Source organism: Tachysurus vachellii, chromosome 26 (assembly GCF_030014155.1).
Source record: "Tachysurus vachellii isolate PV-2020 chromosome 26, HZAU_Pvac_v1, whole genome shotgun sequence".
NCBI lineage: Eukaryota > Metazoa > Chordata > Actinopteri > Siluriformes > Bagridae > Tachysurus > Tachysurus vachellii.
This window is the reverse complement of record NC_083485.1, coordinates 9,787,679-9,808,432: the sequence shown is the minus strand read 5'-3', so window position 1 is coordinate 9,808,432 and position 20,754 is coordinate 9,787,679. Positions and strand designations below refer to the sequence as shown.

General features: G+C 41.7%; 1 protein-coding gene across 2 annotated transcripts in view; it reads right to left on the bottom strand.

Annotated features, from left to right (window-relative positions):
- zzef1 (zinc finger, ZZ-type with EF hand domain 1) overlaps positions 1-20,754 on the bottom strand; it is a 57,272-nt gene that overhangs the window by 31,119 nt on the left and 5,399 nt on the right. For both annotated transcript variants that reach the window (XM_060862486.1, XM_060862488.1), the window contains exons 2-30: positions 20,214-20,358; positions 18,421-18,615; positions 16,440-16,623; positions 15,458-15,657; positions 14,526-14,736; positions 14,227-14,343; positions 13,558-13,736; positions 13,269-13,367; positions 12,880-12,971; positions 12,166-12,311; positions 11,669-11,783; positions 11,166-11,384; positions 10,905-10,996; positions 10,258-10,481; positions 9,366-9,499; positions 9,189-9,259; positions 8,715-8,829; positions 8,318-8,474; positions 7,436-7,557; positions 6,320-6,439; positions 6,019-6,188; positions 4,989-5,070; positions 4,484-4,685; positions 4,142-4,284; positions 3,451-3,694; positions 3,143-3,222; positions 2,968-3,058; positions 1,924-2,407; positions 1,219-1,383 (exon numbers count right to left, since the gene is read on the bottom strand). In XM_060862486.1, the coding sequence (XP_060718469.1) occupies positions 1,219-1,383; positions 1,924-2,407; positions 2,968-3,058; positions 3,143-3,222; positions 3,451-3,694; positions 4,142-4,284; positions 4,484-4,685; positions 4,989-5,070; positions 6,019-6,188; positions 6,320-6,439; positions 7,436-7,557; positions 8,318-8,474; positions 8,715-8,829; positions 9,189-9,259; positions 9,366-9,499; positions 10,258-10,481; positions 10,905-10,996; positions 11,166-11,384; positions 11,669-11,783; positions 12,166-12,311; positions 12,880-12,971; positions 13,269-13,367; positions 13,558-13,736; positions 14,227-14,343; positions 14,526-14,736; positions 15,458-15,657; positions 16,440-16,623; positions 18,421-18,615; positions 20,214-20,358 (4,598 nt within the window). The remainder of the gene's footprint in view (positions 1-1,218; positions 1,384-1,923; positions 2,408-2,967; positions 3,059-3,142; positions 3,223-3,450; positions 3,695-4,141; positions 4,285-4,483; positions 4,686-4,988; positions 5,071-6,018; positions 6,189-6,319; positions 6,440-7,435; positions 7,558-8,317; positions 8,475-8,714; positions 8,830-9,188; positions 9,260-9,365; positions 9,500-10,257; positions 10,482-10,904; positions 10,997-11,165; positions 11,385-11,668; positions 11,784-12,165; positions 12,312-12,879; positions 12,972-13,268; positions 13,368-13,557; positions 13,737-14,226; positions 14,344-14,525; positions 14,737-15,457; positions 15,658-16,439; positions 16,624-18,420; positions 18,616-20,213; positions 20,359-20,754) is intronic.

Sequence of the window (20,754 nt, the reverse complement as noted above, 5' to 3'; positions counted from 1 at the left end):
AGGCACCAGGGGTGGATGAGATCCGCCCTGAGTACCTCAAGTCTCTGGATGTTGTGGGGCTGTCTTGGTTGACACGCCTCTGCAACATCGGGTGGCGGCTGGGGACAGTGCCTCTGGACTGGCAGACTGGGATGGTGGTCCCTCTGTTTAAGAAGGGGGACTGGAGAGTGTGTTCCAACTACAGGGGGATCACACTCCTCAGGCTCCCCGAAAAAGTCTATGCCAGGGTACTGGAGAGGAGAATTTGGCCGATAGTCGAACCTCGGATTCAGGAGGAACAATGTGGTTTTCGTCCCGGTCGTGGAACACTGGACCATCTCTATACCCTCACCAGGTTGCTGGAGGGTTCATGGGAGTTTGCCCAACCAGTCCACATGTGCTTTGTGGATCTGGAAAAGGCATTCAACCGTGTCCCTCGTGGCAACCTGTGGGGGGTGCTCTGGGAGTATGGGGTCCGGTGCCCTCTGCTAAGGGCTGTACAGTCCCTATATGACCGGAGCAGGAGTTTGGTTCGCATTGCCGGCAGTAAGTCAGACTTTTTCCCGGTGCATGTTGGACTCCGGCAGGGCTGCCCTTTGTCACTGGTCCTGTTCATTATTTATATGGACAGGATTTCTAGGCGCAGTCGGGGGCCGGAGGGAGTCCGGTTTGGGGACCACAGTATTTCGTCTCTGCTTTTTGCAGACGATGTTGTCCCGTTGACTTCATCAAATCAGGACCTTCAACGTGCACTGGGACGGTTTGCAGCCGAGTGTGAAGCGGCGGGGATGAGAATCAGCACCTCCAATTCCGAGGCATGTCCAACTGGGAGGAGGCCCCGGGGACCTAGGACACCCTGGAGGGACTATGTCTCTCGGCTGGCCTGGGAACGCCTCAGTATTCCCCCGGAAGGGCTGGAGGAAGTGTCTGGGGAGAGGGAAGTCTGGGCGTCACTGCTTAGACTGCTGCTCCCGCGACCCGGATAAGTGGCAGAAGATGGATGGATGGATGGATGGATTTTACGCTATGACGCTACGTTCGTAGTAATGTGACGGTTGATACGCCAGCAAATACGGGCACTCAGCATGAACACAGAAGCATCTCGGAAGGATTTTATAAATACAGGGAAACACGCTGTTGATCAGCTATACAGTATAGATATGGTAGGCAAAGGAAGGGATTAAGGAAGAGGGGAAAAAAGAAATCAGATGTGCATGATAATGAAAGGAGAAGTTGTACTTGGTGAAGTCTTTCTGGCAGGCGAGCAGCTCCTGCAGGAACAGAATACAGGGAGCCTGGAAGAGGTGAGGATTCCCCAGGGACAGTAAACACTGCTGCACCACGTCTAAAACTTCACACACACTCAGAGCCTGGGACTTTTTTAAAGCTAGAGTCTTGAGAACACTACAAACACACACACACACACACACACACAGACACGCAGAAGGAGAAGGAAGGAATTAGCCAGATTACAGCAAGACAAACAATCACAAATATTACACAGAGTGTCTAAGCCAATTGTTCTGGAAAATTTACAGTATCTTAAAAATGCAAACATACGAAAGTAAAAAATATGAATAATTCAACAAATTGTATTCAGAATATTTTGATGGTTTAATGAAATTTAATATAAAGCATTTTTGCTGCATTTTTTAGCAATACCTCATAAATGTCAGCAGCAGTCAAACCACAAGAGATTAAAACTTATTCTACAAACATCTATATGAGTAAATCTACCGAAAATTAAAAACAGACCTTCCTTTTTCTATTTCTCTTTGTCATGAAGTTAAAGACTAAGAAATGTAGACCAAAAAAAATAACAAAATAAAATAAAAAAGACACCATAAAGCTCTCCGTCCTAAAGACGTTCCCATATCTAAGCAATTCCACATCAACAGTTAGAGGTTTTGTTTCGGATCCGTGAACGTGGAGTGTAAAGCGTACCTGCTCTCACTAATCACCATGTCCTTCATGAAGCTGAAGATGTGTTTGAGGATTAAGAATCTCTCTTTGACTGACGGGATGGGACGCGTTTCCTCAATCGAGCGGTAGGAGAGCAGTCTGAGGCGGCCGCGGCTAAACGGCAATCTGCGGGAAAAGGTCAGCGGGGACACGGGTTCTCCGCACTGAGAGTGAAGGCTCTCTGTGGATCCTCTAGAACCCTGAGCACTGGCACTGCTGGAAGCAGCAAGATCCGAGGAAGCAGAGATCTGAGGATGCTGAGCCTCTGCCCTTGTAGGACTCTGGGAGGAAGAGGAAGGACAGGCCTGGAAATCACCTTCTGATACAGACGCAGAGTGAGGGAGAGCCGGGACAACGGGACTCTCTGCTGGTTTACACGCATCCGGACACAGAGGAGGTGCAGAGACATTGCCAGCACCGGGGCTGAACCTGAACAACAGCAAACTCTTACTGATGCAGATCTCAGCTGGAGACAGACAGAGAGACAGAGGGACAGACAGACAGAGAGAAAGAAAGACAGACAGACACGGACAGAACATATGGAAAGAGTGTCAGAAATAGACAGAGGTTTTTTGGACTTACAAAGTTAGTGTAAACAAATAAATGCATCAAATAAAAAAAACAAACAAACAAAAAAAAAAAAAACAGATTTTTATTTTATTTATTTCTAAAAACAAATTGTTTATTTACGTAACCGTTTGTTATATTTTCTTTCAAGTGAAAGCAGAAAATTTGTGGTTCTAGATATGTATTTTTTCCCAGTATTTTTAAGTGCTTCAGCTGAAAATAGTGTAAAAAAAAAAATAAATAAACAATTAAATAAAAGTCAGACGAGTATCAATACTCACTTAAACTCAAAGTTTCATTATCAGTATTGGGGGAAAAAACAAAAATGCAATCTCTAATAATAATATTCACAAGCTAATACTTTATATACGTTTGTTTGTTTGTGATTCACTTGCTCATTATTTATTCCTTATTATTTCTTATTTTTTTCCCCCTCCATAAACTAAAGTAAAAACCAACCCAAAGACTCTGGTGTAACTTCTCCTTGACTGTCCCCTTTCTCTCCTGAGCCGTTCATTTTGACCAGCAGGGAGCGCTGCTTCATCTCCAACTAAAACACAAAGACGCTTCAGTTCAGAGTGACTGCCGAGTCACTGGTATGAAGAGAGCGGTAATGAGTACGGCTCAGTCTCACCATCCATGTCCTGATGCCATCAGCGAGCATGTAGACCTGCACGAGGTCGTCACACACACCAATCTGCCCCGGCTTTAGCACTGGAAGAGAAGAAAGAGAGCCACACAGAGGGGGCAGATAAACACAGAAGGCACAGAGGCTCATGCTTTATTTGTTAGCATCAGATCTGTTAACAACAATCTGTGTGTGTTTGTTTTCTGCAAAGTTACTGACATCATGCTGCTGTATATAATAACTCTGAATGAAAAGGGAGAGGATTTGACATCCTCCCTGCTCCTGGATGGACATTTCACAATAAAATCCTTTACCAAAGTTCCTGAGTGAAGTCTGAAGAGCTGGGGTGTGGTATATCATAGCCGCCCAGATCGCGTTTACAGCCTGATCGACCTTCGACCCCGAAGCAATCTCGCTCCTGACCAGCTGCTTCTTGCAATACAGCATGAGGTTCCTCATAAGCTCCGCTCTTTCGTCATGTGACTCGCCGGAAGGATCCCAGCGTGCGAAGTCCACCAGGAACTCCACCAGGTCATCTCCAGAGGAGACAAGTTTTGTCTGGAAGACAAACGGCAAAAAAGTGTCATATTTGACAGACGGGCAGAGAGACGCAAAGACTATCTATCGCCAAGGGGAAATTTAATCTCCTGCTTCATGTTTGCTTTAGGATTGTTTTGTGTGTGAATGGACTGTGTTCAAGTGTTCAAACACATCATTAAGTAAATCCATTACTGAGGAAGTGAAAGATCTAATGTGTGTTTGCTCAGTTTCATCTTTTTTCTTGACTAGAAAAAACAACAACAAACAAACAAAGCAATAACATATAGCGAGCTAGAATAGTATTTAAGTTCATTTTATACGGATTAATGAAAACATACACACTCGTGATTATTCTTGTCTTCCAACAAACAACTCTCTACTCATTCTCAGTTATACTTCACAAGTTGAAGGTAAACAAATAAAATGATGTTTGATGAAACGAGCAGTTTTTTCGAGTACTTGTACCTGCTGCATGTCGTCGCCACAGCGTTCAGGCTCTCGGCTTCGGGCCGGTCTGCTCAAGCCGTGCATGAACACGGGCTTCCACAGTGCAGAGGAAATCACGTGGTTCATCATGGCCGCAGGAAGCTCCTTCACACTGTGAACGTCTGAGGAACCAAAAACAATGTCATGGAGTATATATATACTGTATATATCGAGTGGAATATTTCACTAAAGAACGAAACGAAGCAGGAATTTCTGACGATGACGATGTGTTTTAGTAGGTTATGGATTAGATCTACTCGGAGTAATACAATTATTTTGGGATCATCTCCACTCATAAGTTAAAAAGAATATCGATCGTACCGTGTGTGGATTTGAGCGCCATGGTGCGCGAAGCCAGACGGCCCATCAGCCTCGACACGAGGAGCTGCAGGTCCGAGATCCAGGAGACGCTGATGTCTGGGAGACCGAACGCCGTCACCGTGAACTTGTAGCCCCACTCGGTGTTACTGCTGTCTGAGTGGAACAGGAACTGCAGCTGGTGGCCTGCTTTAAATGTGACTTTCTAATAACAAAAATACACACAAACACAAAAAAAAAAACATTGGCAAACTCATTTTACCAAAATATGAATGACGTTTCACGTTTTGTCATTAACTGAGTTTATGCTTCCGAGTTTATTATATATTTATACATTTCCCCCCAAAAAATCTGTTAATTTAATTACAGTGTTTAACCACGAGATGATTTTTATTTGTTGTAAATATCATATTTACTCATCAGGCCAGAATAAACCTTTATTGAACATGACAGATCTAGATAACAAAAACCAATACAAACTCAATTTCAGGAGAAACTTCCAGCTCACCTTTGGCCACTTCTCAGAGCCAACTTTCATGTCATAGCGCACTTTGCCTCCTCTGGAGTCCGTAAACTCCAAATAGTCGTACCTGCCGAGACAGAAAAGTACAATCTGCTCAACAGACAGCAACGTGGTGACTTCTTTACTTTATTAATGAATGATTTTTGCCCAAATAACGTATGAAATTCTCTCAGAAGAAAATGTGAAGTTTGATGCATCAATACCATGTTTATCAGACCGAGTACTAGTCAGTGGACATGTTTTTCGGTACTCATTGATAGCAATAGTGATATCGAATAGACGTGTTTGCACCCTGACACCCTGATATAAGGAGGTAAGCGTGGCTCAGTGCTCGCAGAAGTGAACTGCACGTTCGTAAATACCTGGGCATCTATTTTAAGAAGAATATTCACGCCGTGCTTTAACCCCGGGTTAAGAATGTCCTAAACCTAATTTAGAGACATGTATTTGTATCTGATTTTATACAACTGAGCAACTGAGGGTTAAGGGCCTTGCAGTGGCAGCTTGGTGGACCTGTTGTTCCTGGGGTATCACTAGCTACCATATCATTAGCTTTGTACAGAAACCCAGCAGGGTCAAATAGTGACAGGACACACGTCAATTGGAGCGAAGAGGAGACAGTTATGACCACAAAAGTCAGGACAAACTGGACAGAAATAATCTATATCAGAAATTAGCCAAAATAAAAATAAATAAATAAATACATTTTTATAAAAATAAAAAATTATAATAAAAAAATAAATAAAAATAAAAAAGCTGGTTATCACTGAAAATGTGAAACTTGATATCTCCTGGGTGTTTAGAATGACCCAAGTGTGAAAAGCCCTAGTGATCACCAATTCTGCTGAGTCCTCGTACCAATTCCACAAGTCTTCCTTGTGATATTTTCAGTTTGCTTTGCTCTAATTAATTAATTGCAAAATACATCCAGGTCTTTTTTTTTGCGTCGTCTTTTTTACTGAGCCGCCGAGACACGCTGATGCATCCCTAGTTATGAATTATCGATCTCCCGTACCTCTTCTCTGTCTCGCAGCGTTCGTCAAAATCCACCTCGAAATACGTCGCACCGGGACACAGGAACACGGTGTTCTCGTGTTTACTGTCCTCGTAATTGTGAGCGGACTCCATGTGCCACGTCCTCAACACCACCGGCTGCTGAGGGTGCTGCCACCCGTCTACACCACCCTGTAAACAAGTGCAGTGCTTCGTTAAGCAAGAACTAATAATGCTTTATTACCACATGTTGACATTTACTGCTTCCTAGTAATTAATCTGCAATTAAATTCAGGTAAATTCAATAAAATCATCTCCCTCACCAGGGAGGAGTCTCCTACACCGTTGGACAGCTTCTTCAGCAGCTCCAGGAGAGAGAAGCAGCTCCTGAGGATGATGCAGTGAGGAACGTCCAGAGTGCACATCTCCAACAGGAAGATCGTCTACAACATTACAGGGGTTAAAAGGTCATGACACACTCACGTTATGTGAAACAGCATTCGTGTAAGCTGAGGTCGATGTGCTGTACTGGAATTTACACCCATTATAGTTTTAAACTGAAAGCAGATCGATACAAATACAGACATCTGAGGCATTTGTCAGTCTCTCCATTTTGTGCTCACATCACGATATTCTGGATTCGTTTTAAAATAAAGCATTTGTTGCAGATTTGGGTGAAGATGTGACATGTTATCACGTGTCATCAAAATAAGGATTCCACCCAAGTTCCCTTTTATTCCCACACATCTGACATAAGTACAGCTCTAATAGGAAGTCATTACATAAGTGTCTTCACTGAGATTAAAACAATCCTGTGATCACAGTTTCACTATTCCCAGTAGTGTTCTGCATTAAAAACTGACAAAGTTGTACTGCAAAATTTAAAAAAAAAAAAAAAAAAAAAAAAAACATTTTTGGTCACAACATTTACAAAAAATCCCCAATATTCCAAAATATATGCTTTATTTAGGACCCTATAGAGACTGTCATTTTTACACACACAAGCTCGAGCATACACACACACGCAAGAGCACACACACGTGCAAGAGCACACACACACACGCAAGAGCACACACACACATGCGCAAGAGCACACACACACGCGCAAGAGCACACACACACGCGCAAGAGCACACACACACGCGCAAGAGCACACACACACGCACGCAAGAGCACACACACACGCACGCAAGAGCACACACGCAAGCACACACACACACACACACACACAGAAGAGCACACACTCACACAAGAGCACACACTCACACAAGAGCACACCCACTTGGGCACACACACCCCCACACACCCACTTGGGCACACACACCCCCACACACCCACTTGGGCGCACACACACCCGGACACGCACTATGGTAACATCTAATTTACACAAAATGGCCTGTAGAACAGACTGAACTGAGGCAGTATGGGTAAGACAGTACCAGCTGCCTGGTTGCCATAGAGACGATGGAGTTGCTGAGCTTGGTGATGATGTCACTAGCGGTGTACCTCTCCAGCAGGGAGCTCAGCATGGTTCGGGTGCTGGCGAGGAACTGTGCAACATCTGTATAAGAGCAGACACAAGAACACTTCAGAACATCTTAAATCGAGGAAAACTCACAGCAGTTCAGTTGCCGTACAGAGCGAATGATGTAACAGGCGCTAGAAATAAGAAAAGCCCCTTCGGTGTTAGTCTTACTGAGGCTCGACGTCAAAACGTTTTAAAGTTGGTCAACAACGTACTGTACGAGAGACTGCTCTGCCTTGTGTAGAGAACTTTGGGAATTTTATACATATATAGAAATTAGTCCATGTTGCACGTGTGTTATAGCCACACTATGAGGAAGGCTGGGCTTTGAAGCCCTTTTCTTTCCCTCCCCAGCACAAATACACGTTTTTAACACAGCAAAAAAAAAAAATACAAACTGCCGTTTGAAGGGACATCACAGATCAGGTCTACTCCAACTCTACTTTGATGGGATTCTAGACTTCTGTTTTATTTCCGTTGTGTTACTTCAGGTGATTTCACGTGATCACAAGAATTGTCATGGAAGAGATGCACATAAATGATGCCTTAATTATTATTAAAAGTCATTCTGACTGAGGTATGATCACGGTCATAAAAAAGATGATAGAACATAAATGACACTTAGCAAATGGAATAAAAATCAAGTAAATAAATTAAAAACAGATTATTTAAATATGTTCTTGTTTGCATGTAGAATATAACCGTCTCCAAATAAGAACATTTATTCCAGCTCCATCCAGATGTTTGCTAAACCTGACTCACAGAGACAATTCCATTCGGCTGAATATCGGCTTACATTTGATCAGGACGTCTCTGGCCAGATCGCATGCTGTGGTCGCGCCTCCTTTGAGCTGTAGGAAGCACCATGAGAGCAAACTGCCCTGCAGAGCCCAGAACAGAGAGAGCAGGACCTTCCGGCTGTGTCCTCCAGAGCTGTCCATCATCACCTCACACTGAGACACATGAAGATATTACATTAGTACTGGGAGATATCAGATAAACCTGTCAGAAAAGCATCGCAGAAAACACATGCACACGCAGACACACACACAGAGACAGAGACACACTCGCACACACAGAGACAGAGACACACTCGCGCACACAGAGACAGAGACACACTCGCGCACACAGAGACAGAGACACACTCGCGCACACACAGAGACACACTCGCGCACACACAGAGACACACACACCTCTCTATTGGCCACGAGAAGCAAAGTGTCCATAACACTGAGAATGGGGGAGATGTCAAAGTCAGCAGCTGCTCCTTTAGGAGGCAGAAGCAGCAGACCGCTCGGGTCCTGTTCACTGCAGAGAGAGAGAGAGAGAGAGAGAGAGAGAGAGAGAGAGAGAGAGAGAGAGAGAGAGAGAGAGAGAGAGAGAGAGAGAGAGAGAGAGAGAGAGAGAGAGAGAGAGAGAGAGAGAGAGAGAGAGAGAGAGAGAGAGAGAGAGAGAGAGAGAGAGAGAGAGAGAGAGAGGAGGAGACAGAAGTAGCTCAGACACAGAGGAGTCAATGGAGTAGAAAGAGAGAGAGTCAAGAGAAAGGAGAAGTACAGAGATAGGAAAAAAGAGACAGTGATAGAACAGAAAAAAAGGAGCGCGTTATTCACGTTTAGCTCTGTGTTTACACGCGTGTGTGTGTGTGTGTGTGTGTGTGTGTGTTTTACCTGAAATAATTACAGAGTGACTCGAATGTCAGCTTAGTTGACTCGGGCTGATCTTCCCCGGTCAGGTTCTTCTGTAAATGTAGAGAACAAAGACATATGACACACAGAGTAGAACACACCCTCCTACACACACACACACACACACACACACACACACACACACACACACACACACACCATCATGTCAAAGAGTTTGTTTCGCCGGCTCTGTTTGTCTGGGTAGAAGATGGCAGCGCCGCTCAGGATGCACTTCACTGCCTGTTTCCTCAGAGATTTCTCCACTGCAGACTCTCCTTCAGGCCCATCTACAACTGCACACACACACACACACACACACACACACACACACACAACACAACACAAAGAAACATAAGGTAAAGAACTGCATTATTTCCTGAAGGTGTTAATGTGTCCTTTGTGTTTGTTTATCTGGTTTTTTTCCCCCATTCTTTAATTTAATTCACATAAAAGTTTGAACTGAGGTCAATTTTAAAGGAATAAATGACCAAGTCTCAAAATACTTTAATAAATACAAAATTACTGCAATATATTAAAGATATTGCTACAAGTTTCAATATTTATACTTAAATAACAACATAAACACTATGATTACAAGCATCATGATCTTTAAAAACTAGACTTAAAAAAATATAATCAGAAATAAAACTAGTTTAAAACATAAACTAATATGTTTGTTATTTGTTATTAAAAGAAAAACTTTATAAAATTATATTGAAAACTGCTATTTAAAAGAAATTAAATAATTTATTCCTACATTTCTATTTTATTGAATTATAATATAATTCATTCTTAAATGTAACTAAAAGATCAAATTAATTTTAAGAAAAAAAAAAATCTTTTTTTGTCTTAAGGATGTATCTATAGTAAAATCACCAGGAGAAAACTTTATTATTAGCATTTTTACTAATTATGTATAATGATGCATTATTATTATAATTATTATTACTATTGTTAGTATTATTATTATTATTATTCTACTTATTATTGTTATTATTAAAGTTATTATTATTATTATTGGTCTTCGATAAAGCAGTGTTACTGGTCATACCCTGACAGAGGTGGCTATACAGCTCCCCTACAGCTTCTGCTGGATCCACATCTGTGCTCACTGATGCTGTGGCTGATGATGATGATGAAGAAGATGATGATGATGATGATGATGAAGTGTTCTCTGTTGAGTCCCGGGACTCTGGCAAGGCAGGAAGAGCTGGGAAACAGTTCTGAAGGAGCTGGAGCAGGAGGACCTGAGCCTTCATCCCCTCCTCTCCCTCTCTGACAATGGAACATATTTGAACAAAACCAGACTGCTATTAGAGCAAACGCAGCATATGTCGAGTCTTTAACAGGTATATTACAATCCTTCACTTAAAATGATAAATAAATAATAATCACTGGAATCACAGTTGGTGAAGAATAAGACTACACACACACACACACACCCTCGCACACATTACTGGTATTCTTCACAGTTGGTGAAGAATAAGACTACACACACACACACCCTTGCACACACCCTCGCACACCCTCGCACACCCTCGCACACCCTCGCACACCCTCGCACACACACACACATTACTGGTGTGCACTCTTACTATTACTGGGAAACGTCACCATACCCGAGTGTTGATTATTTTCCTATAACAGCATGCAACACTGTGGGACTTTAGTCCTTACTAACTACATCCAAATACTCACATTGACCTGAGTTTTCTGTAGAAGTCCCAGAAGAGTGGCAAGGTCAGCCCACTGAAGTCTAACAAAGACTTTGGCTTGTGTAGCATCATGTCCTGAAAACAACAAGCACAGCTTCATGACTACACACATGTATATTTAAAACACATCCTCAACAACATCGCTGTGTATATTGAGCCAAGAAACTCTCAGTGGAACCGATGACCAAATTATATGTGTGTGTGTGTGTGTGTGTGTGTGTGTGTGTGTGTTTGTGTGTTATACCATGTCTCGAGTGAGCTGCTGGATGAAGTAAAGAGTCTTTCTGATGAGTGTGAGACCTGTGACCAGGCCTGGGTTGCCCACTTGTGTACGGGAATTCAGCTCCTCCTCTTCTTCCAGTCTTTCAAAATCAGGACACAAGTAGCCGCTAAAGGATAGCTGCTGAACCCCGAGCCGCTCGGCCGAGTCCTGCCTCGCGCATATGAACTTCACCATGAGGAACTGAGGAAAAACAGAGAGAGAGAGAGAGAGAGAGAGAGAGAGAGAGAGAGAGAGAGACAGAGAGAGATAGAGAGAGAGACAGAGAGAGACAGAGTGACAGAGAGAGAAAGACAGGAGACAGAGAGAGAGAGAGAGAGAGAGAGAGAGAAAGAGAGAGAGGGAGATTATTACTTGTCTATTGTGTGTGTGTGTGTGTGTGTGTGTGAGTGTGAGTGTGTGTGTGTGTGTGTGAGTGTGTGTGTGTGTGTGTGTGTGTGTGTGTGAGAATGTGAGAGAGTTCCTACATTTGCAACCCGGCACTGCTGTAGCTTGATCTCCACATCGTTCCAGTCATCTTCCAGCTCAAACCAGCCGACAGGATTCTCCTCTCTCACCTCTGTTCCTCCTTTATTAGAAAGTCTGTGTGTGTGAGGGAAATACACAAAGAGAAAAAGAAACAACATGCTTTCTATTACCAAAAGTGTTTAGAGTCACGATAACACACACACACACATCATACCTGCTCTCTGACATGCAGTGACGACAATCATCTTACACCCAACAGGAAGTCTGCAGTAACTCTCCATTTCCATTTACGGCAAGTAGACCTTATCCAGAGTGACTTACGTTTATCTCATTTACACAGTTGCGGGTTAAGGGCCTTGCTCAAGGGCCCAGAACGTCCAGCTTTCTGATCAGTAGCCCAATACAACTACTACTACATACAGTACAGAACATGCAAAACCATGTGATCGGTCACATGACCACAAACAACAAACAGAAGAAATCCAATCTGACGTACTTGTCTTGGATAAACTCCTTGTAGTCCTTAAAATCCCAGGAGTCGTACTTCCGGAACTTCTTAAAGTGCTTGTCTGCATCAAAAGCTTCCGAGTCGTTGTAAGCAAACACCAGGCCACATTTAGCGCCGATGGCCCCTTTCCGTACCTAATGAGGAAAGACGTGAAAAATGGGCGAATAAGTCGTCAAATCATCACACAGACTTTATTGCCTGAATTACAGCGGTTATAAAAACGAGCACAAACAAATGTATGAAATAAACATTACACACAAGTCTGTCTTTCTGGCGACGTGACAAAGTAGCACCACCCACTGACAAATGTTGTTGCTATGGCAACCGGTGGTAGGCAAGCCTACCGGCGACTTCATGGCAAATTATGTTTTATTATATTCTATACATGTTATTTTGTTGTACTTTTCTGTGTCAGTCTCTCTCTCTCTCTCTCTTTGCTATGTCTCTCACTTTTTCTTCAAGCGAACCCAAAAGGAGAGGGTGAGGAAGGAATGACTTCATAGCTGCTGTGAAGTGTGAGCTAAGTGAAGCTTTGTGGATGTTCTACAATGAGCAGGACGTCACTAGCAACGCGGAAGACTTGTAAATAAACTCGAGGCTAATCTGAGCACTTAAACACTAGCTTGTCTAGTCAACACACTTTAACCTTATGCTCTGAACAATGAAATGAATCGTATGTGTTGCTCTAAAGAGTCGACTCACTTTGATTCGGATCTGTGTGACCTGGAAACACGTCTGGTCCTCGGTGGAGAGAATCACGCTGGCTTTCTTCTTCCCGCTCTCTGTGAGAAAACCTGCGCAGATGGAATACACACACGTCTCACATCGTTTAACACATCTGTAATCCGGAACGCTTCGATTGTCACGTATAGTCTGTGGCTTTTATGGTCAATCTGTGGTGATATCACACCACAGACTTTTGTGATTAAACTTCCATAGTAAAAAAAAAAATACTTTAATTATAGAATACTAAAGCTGTATAAAAACAAAGCAAAACAAACCAAACTTAATTAATTAATGAATTCAATGCAGAAAATCCTAATGCTGTGAACATAGCAGAGTAAAAGGTGACATAAGGGGGTTAAGTGTACCGTCTCCTGTAGACGGATCCGTCAGCATGTTTTCTGGGCCACATTTATCATCTCGACTCTTCACGTCACACGCTTGTAAACGTAACTGTAAAGTTTTTCCTACAGCAAACCAGAAGAGAGATTAAACACAAATGATAGATAGATAGATGCTAATGTGAACTGCAGTGGTTTACTACATAAACCTGGAAATCTTAAGGGATTAATTATCTCCTGGACACATACTTATCCTGCTCATTAATGTGTTCTTATTAGAGAGAGATGTACAGTGATGTCAGTATGAGTGTGTTACCGTTGCGGTAGAGAAGGCTGAGCCGGACCGAGGCCATGGAGGCCAACAGCAGGGCAGAGCGATATTCGGAGTCCACTCGCTCACACATCCCAGATAGAGACATCAAGACCTTCATCACGCTGCCTCGAGCGAGAGCGAATGCCAAAAGAGTCAACTCAGCATCTGGAGTCACACAGCAACTGGGAAAGAAAGAAAGAAAGAAAGAAAGGAGAGAGGGACAAAGAGACAGACAGACAGAGACACAATGAGTCACAATAAGGGGGAAGAAAGATACAAAAAAAGGAGAGGGACAAAGAGACAGATATTTCAAGTCACATTAAAAAATTAAAATTTGAAAATTAAAAAATATACAAATAAAAGAAAAAAGAAAGAAAGTGGATAAGATAGAAAGAGACGAGAAAAGAGACGATGGGAAGAGAATAAAAGAATGAATCAGATGTGAGTAAACAGCAGCAGTGTGTAATTACTCAGTAATTACTGCTGCGTATACAATTATCTCATCACAGCATGATCAATACACAAAAACCTCATCCAGCTAATTACTGTGTGTACAGTATGTGTCCGTGTGTGTGTGCGCACGTGTGTGCGTGTGTATGCATGCGTGTGTGTGCGTGTGGGTCAGTTAAGAAGAACACAGAAACCCAAAGGCCCTCATTTGAAGCTGCTTACTCTGCGATCCGGAGGAGGAAGGCATCCACCTCTTCCAGGATGTTCGGTGAGAAGAACTTGGGGAACTCGGTGGAGGACGGCGTTAAAGACAGAGGTGGCATGTGCTCTAGAGCTTTTCTATAAAGACACACACCGGATTCATTTACACATCAAAAGAATAGAAACGCTACATGCCTTTACACAAATCAGATTTACAAGACCTCATTGGTTTACACCTAAAAAAAGGATTTAAGAGAGCATCAGGGTTGTGACTCAATTAAGTACCATTAAGACTCCCTGTGGTGGCTGTAAAGACTCACTGTGTGCTCTGGAGGACGGTGTTGGCGAGGGCAGGGTTGGTCTCCATAGACGCTGTCACCAGTGAGGTGAGCAGAGACAGGTACCAGATGGCCGAGGCGTCGGACACGGACACCTCTCTACTCTTAGTCACCTGGTAGCCCATGGTCTTCAGGCCGTGGATACGTGTATCACAGCCATCGCTTAAACACCGCTTAATGTTGATCTGAACATCTGTACAGGCAGAGCACAGGAGATTATCATAGCGCAGGAGATTATCATAGCGCAGGAGATTATCTGAACGCAGGAGATTATCTGAACGCAGGAGATTATCATAGTGCAGGAGATTATCAGAGCGCAGGAGATTATCATAGTGCAGGAGATTATCATAGTGCAGGAGATTATCATAGCGCAGGAGATTATCAGAGCGCAGGAGATTATCATAGTGCAGGAGATTATCAGTGCGCAGGAGATTATCAGAGCGCAGGAGATTATCATAGTGCAAGAGATTATCATAGTGCAGGAGATTATCAGTGCGCAGGAGATTATCAGAGCGCAGGAGATTATCATAGTGCAGGAGATTATCAGAGCGCAGGAGATTATCATAGTGCAGGAGATTATCAGTGCGCAGGAGATTATCATAGTGCAGGAGATCCATCTGCCAAATGCTGTCCATCCATGAATACACTTGTCTATCTATTTTTATAACCATTGCCTGATTAGTTTTCATTTCTCATTTTATTGATCTATTCTCTAATCCCCATACAGAGCGATGACTCAAGGGAAATGATCCCTTTGTAATTAAACATGGCTGAGTGTTTAAAAGTTACTAAACACTAACATTATGATGGTTCTATCTCGTTTGTGTCTGCATGAAAACTGATCCATGTCGTGAAATCTCAGAACATATCAATAACACAGGTTTCTTTTTCTAGAAATGCTGACAGAAGCTCACATGGCTGAGAGATGTTGGCGTTGTCCAGCAAAGGCACGTAGCCTGTGACGTTGCTGGGGATGCGAATGTCTCTGATCTCCTGCAGCGAGCGTCGACTCTTTCCTACCGACACGGACACCAGCTGCGGCATGTAGCTGTGATCGCTGGAGGCTACGGCGATGGCCAACCGCCTTAGCACCACATCTGGCTTCAGTTTTAACCTGCAACGGAGTAAATCAGAGTGTTAAGTGTTGTTACACTTTTAGAAGTTTTAGATCAACACTTTTCACACGTTCCCCTTGAATCAATATTGGTGTTTTAGAGTCTATTGGCACTGCAGACTGTGTGGTCCTAAAGTCTGACAGTACACTGAAAAGCTTGCCTTTGTATTCTACTGTAAATAATCACTTTCATATTAACTGAATTTTTATAATTACAGCACCACTAGATTAAAAAACGCTCTCATTTTAATTTACAGCATTTGGCAGACGCAGCAGTGGCAACAATGTGACCTTGGGATTCAAACTCATGACTTTCTGATCAGCAGTACAACAAAGGCTTAGTTTCTAAAGAAAATGCATTAACATACTAAAATCAACTCGTGGCTCTTCCTGGGCAATTTTATAGCCAAGTGTAAACACTACAGAATGCACATCTGGTGTTCTAGGCTAGGTGTTCTAACCTGCTTACTACAAATCCTGTGAGTGTTATTTGTTCATGATAAAACGTGAGCTTGAAAAGATATCAAGATGATCAAAGACTAATTTGTCGTAACCACGTAACCATGACACACCCATAAAGGCTTAAATAATGCACTGCTGTGACAATGGCCAGAACAGACAGAGTATGTAATCATCCTAAATGTGTACTGCTCTGGATCCCTCATGAGAACAGCTACTGCGGTCTAAACGAGCCGTACTATACTCACTACATCACGGAATGTATCAACTGAGAGAATCAAACGTTGACTGTGTAGGTTATAAACAGGACAAAGCCACCATGCCTGATCCAGTGGGAGCGCGCGCTGCCATCAGACTGCCAATAGGACACGGTTTCACCGTTGGTCATCCTGTGGACGTCTGCACCGTTGGACGAGGCCTCAATGGAGCAGTAGCACTGAGAGACCACCTTGACCCGATCCACTTCGGGGCCCTGGGTCAGCTCTGTCCCATACTGAATGTCTAGGTCTGCAAGACACAAAGGAAAGAAGAATAAAATGAAAACATCTGGCTAAAGAGTATTAAAGTTTAAGGAGTAACTACTTGCTTATATATTGCTTAAGACGCCTCAAATCGCACTCTTGCGCGATGTTCGACGCCATTTTGTAGTATAAATATACTGTTGCTTGAAAGTTTGTGAACCTTTTAGAAATTTCTATATTTCTGCATAAATATGACCCAAAACGTCATCAGATTTTCACGAGTCCTTAAAGTAAACAAAGTGCACGCAATCAAACAAATGAGCCAAAAATATTATACTTCATTTAGTTATTGAGAAAAATGATCCAGCATTACATATCTGTGAAAGTGTGTGAACCTTTGACTTTTAGTGTCGGTTTTGAGCCCTTGTGCAGCAATAACTGCAAGCAAAGTGTCCGTTAACTGTTGATCAGTCCTGGACAATGTCCTGGAAGAATTCCTCAGTACAAAACAGCTTCAACACTGATTTTGATGGGTGTCCTCACATGGACTGCTTGCTTCGGGTCCTTCTACAGTTTTTCTTTTGGGTTAAAGTCAGGACTTTGACTTGGTCATTATCTTTGTTCCTCTTTAATTACATTTTGGTGCACAGACTGAGGTGCTTGGGCTCGTTGTCTTGGTGTATGACCTATTTTTTATGGAGATTCAGTTCATGGACAGATGTCCTGTCATCAATGATGGCAAGCTGTCCTGGCCCTGATGAAGCAATAAGGGTCAAAAGCATGGTACTACCACCAACATGTTTCACAGATGGTATAAGGTTCTTATGGTGGAATTCAGTATTTTTATTTCTCCAAAAATAAGCCTTCTCATTTTAAACCAAAAAGTTTTATTTTGGTCTCATTCCTCCACAGATTCTTTTTCCAATAGTCCTCTGGCTTGTCCACATGATCTTTAGCAAACGTCATGGGCAGCAATGTTCCTTTTGGAGAGCAGTGGCTTTCTCCTTGCACCTCAGCCTTGCACACCAAGGTTGTTCAGTGTTCACCCGATGACAGATTCATAAATATTACCATTAGGCAAAGTAAGAGAGACCTTTAGTTGCTTAGAAGTTACTCTGTGTTTCTTTCTTACCCAAGAGACTCTCACGTGTCTTGCTTTTAATTTTTAGTAGTAGTTATTTGTAGTTTGACCGTTTCTGAGAATGTACCAATGGTCTTAAATTTCCTCCATTTGTACAGAATCTGTCTATAGATTTGTGGAGTCCAAACTCTTTCAAGATGATTTTGTAACCTTTTCCAGCCTGATGAGCAACAATAACACTTTTTCGGATGGCCTCAGAAATCTCCCTTGTTTTTGCCATGATCCCCTTCCACAAACATGCAGCATGAATATCAGACTTTGATCTCTCTTTAAATAAAATAGGACACTCATGAAGACCTGATTGTCATCCCATTGACTGAAATCAGATGGACTCGAATTTGACCTTAAAAGTAAATACTAATCCTGGAGGTTAACGTTTTTTTTGCCTCTTACAGATATATAATATTGGAACATTTTTCTGAATACTTTGTTGGATTGGGTTCACTTTGCCTGCTTTTTAGTCTTTTTGAAAGTCTGATGATGTTTTGGGTCTTATGCAGAAATATAGAAATGTCTAAAGGTTTCACAAACTTTCAAGCAATACTTACAGCAAATATAGACCTTTATGTGTTGTAAATATCTTTGAATCCTCTTACCAGTAGCCTTTATTGCAGCTACATTTAGAAATCACCCTCAAAAAAAATACTAGCTGAATTTAGTTTGTTCTTCAAATCAAAGCCAGCACTATCCTGATGTTGCTACCTTTCTCTTTCTGCAGAAGGTGATCTAGGTAGTCCTGCAGCACTGCGGCCCTCATGGAGGTGATGCTATTGTAGCCTTCTAGAACAGGAAAGGGAATTGCATTGCTTGGGATGCGATTCCTGTGCAGGAACTTCAGGATCTTTGAGGCATGTGCACTGATCCGGTCTTTTGACTTGGAGAAGATGTCCACAAATCCTGTAAGGGAATGGCAGGGATAACCATAAATGTCAAACATAACAAACAGCTTTGAACCATCACATATGGCTAAAAGCAAATATGAACATAAGAAAAAACTTTGCCAAAAATATTTTTGTTTTCTGAATTGAAATCTATGCAGATTTAAATGCAATATATAGAGATGACCTGTGATATGGCATGTGATAAACTATCTGAGTCAACTACAATAACAACTACTACAACTACAATAACAACTACTACAACAACTACTACAACTACAATAACAACTACTACTACAACTACAATAACTACTACATCTACAATAACAACTACTACTACAACTACAATAACTACTACAACTACAATAACTACAATAATAACTACTACTACAACTACAATAACTACTACATCTACTACTACAACTACAATAAAACTACTACTACAACTACAATAACTACTACAACTACAATAACTACTACAACTACAATAACTACAATAACAACTACTACTACAACTACAATAACTACTACATCTACTACTACAATTACAATAACTACTACTACAACTACAATAACTACTACAACTACAATAACTACAATAACAACTACTACTACAACTACAATAACTACTACATCTACTACTACAACTACAATAACTACAATAATAACTACTACTACAACTACAATAACTACTACATCTACTACTACAACTACAATAACTACTACATCTACTACTACAACTACAATAACTACTACTACAACTACAATAACTACTACATCTACTACTACAACTACAATAACTACTACTACAACTACAATAACTACTACAACTACAATAACTACTACAACTACAATAACTACAATAACAACTACTACTACAACTACAATAACTACTACATCTACTACTACAACTACAATAACTACTACAATTACAATAACAACTACTACAACTACAATAACTACTGCATCTACTACTACAACTATAACTACAACTACTATAACTACTACAAATACAACAACTACCACAACTACAACAACAACTACAATAGCTGCTGTTACAACAACCACTACTAAAACTACAACAACTATCACAACAACTACAACTGCTGCTATTACCACAACTACTACTACTACCACCATAACAACTGCAGCTATTACTATTACCACACCTACTATTACAACTCAAAGCCCTTTGTTACTGCAAGATCACTACAACTACCAGAACTCTACTAGCACTGGAATTACAACAATAGCAACTACTGTTACTGCTACAACATAGAACCAATCATGAATTACAGCTACACAAAACAGATCAATGTCAACAGCAACTTTGATGAACAGTTGCTTAGTATTTTGCCACAAATTTGTGAAGCTAGGCCAAAAATCCTAGTACTAGTTCACAAGTGTAGGTTTTGCATATTATGCAAATTAGAAACAACAACAAAAAAAATCCTGTCGGTGGAGTTAGATTTATGATTTTTGAGAATAGATTTTTGGCGAGTTCCAAGCTACTGGTGGAGTGGTTTATGAGATACAGATCAAAACATAAAGCCCTGTGCTATCTCTGAAAATGTGACCTGAAAAACAGCACTAACCCTAAACGTATTCAATCCTTACCTGGAGTCAGAGAGCAGGCCTGCAGCTGTCTGATCACGTGACTGAGTTCTCCTTGCAGATTTGCGCCGTTGCTGTTCTTCAGGGCCATGAGCATGCTCTCGACATCAACTACCCCATCGCCCTCGGCATCAAACTGACCGAAAGCCTGATTAAACAACAGGAGGAAACAATGATTTTCGAACATCGTGTTGTAATACTTTTTCCATTATTAGTTAAATTAAAGCAAAGTGGCATGAATATGTGGTATGACAAAACGCTATACTTCAGAGCAACGTTTGTGTGAAAACAGTCAGGAATATTCACCTTCACTCAATATATTGAGAATACACTTTGTCACAATTGATCAGATTTTATGACTATTCCCACAAAATGTTACTTTATTCTCAAAATCTGGAATATATCCCCCAAAAAACAAGATGACTTTAATAAGAAAGTGCATTAGGATTGAGTTAAAGCAGCCATGTGAAGAAAAGATAAAAAGAGACACACCAGAATAAAAGAAATGCACCATAAACAATGTGCAGGAAAAGGACTATGGAAG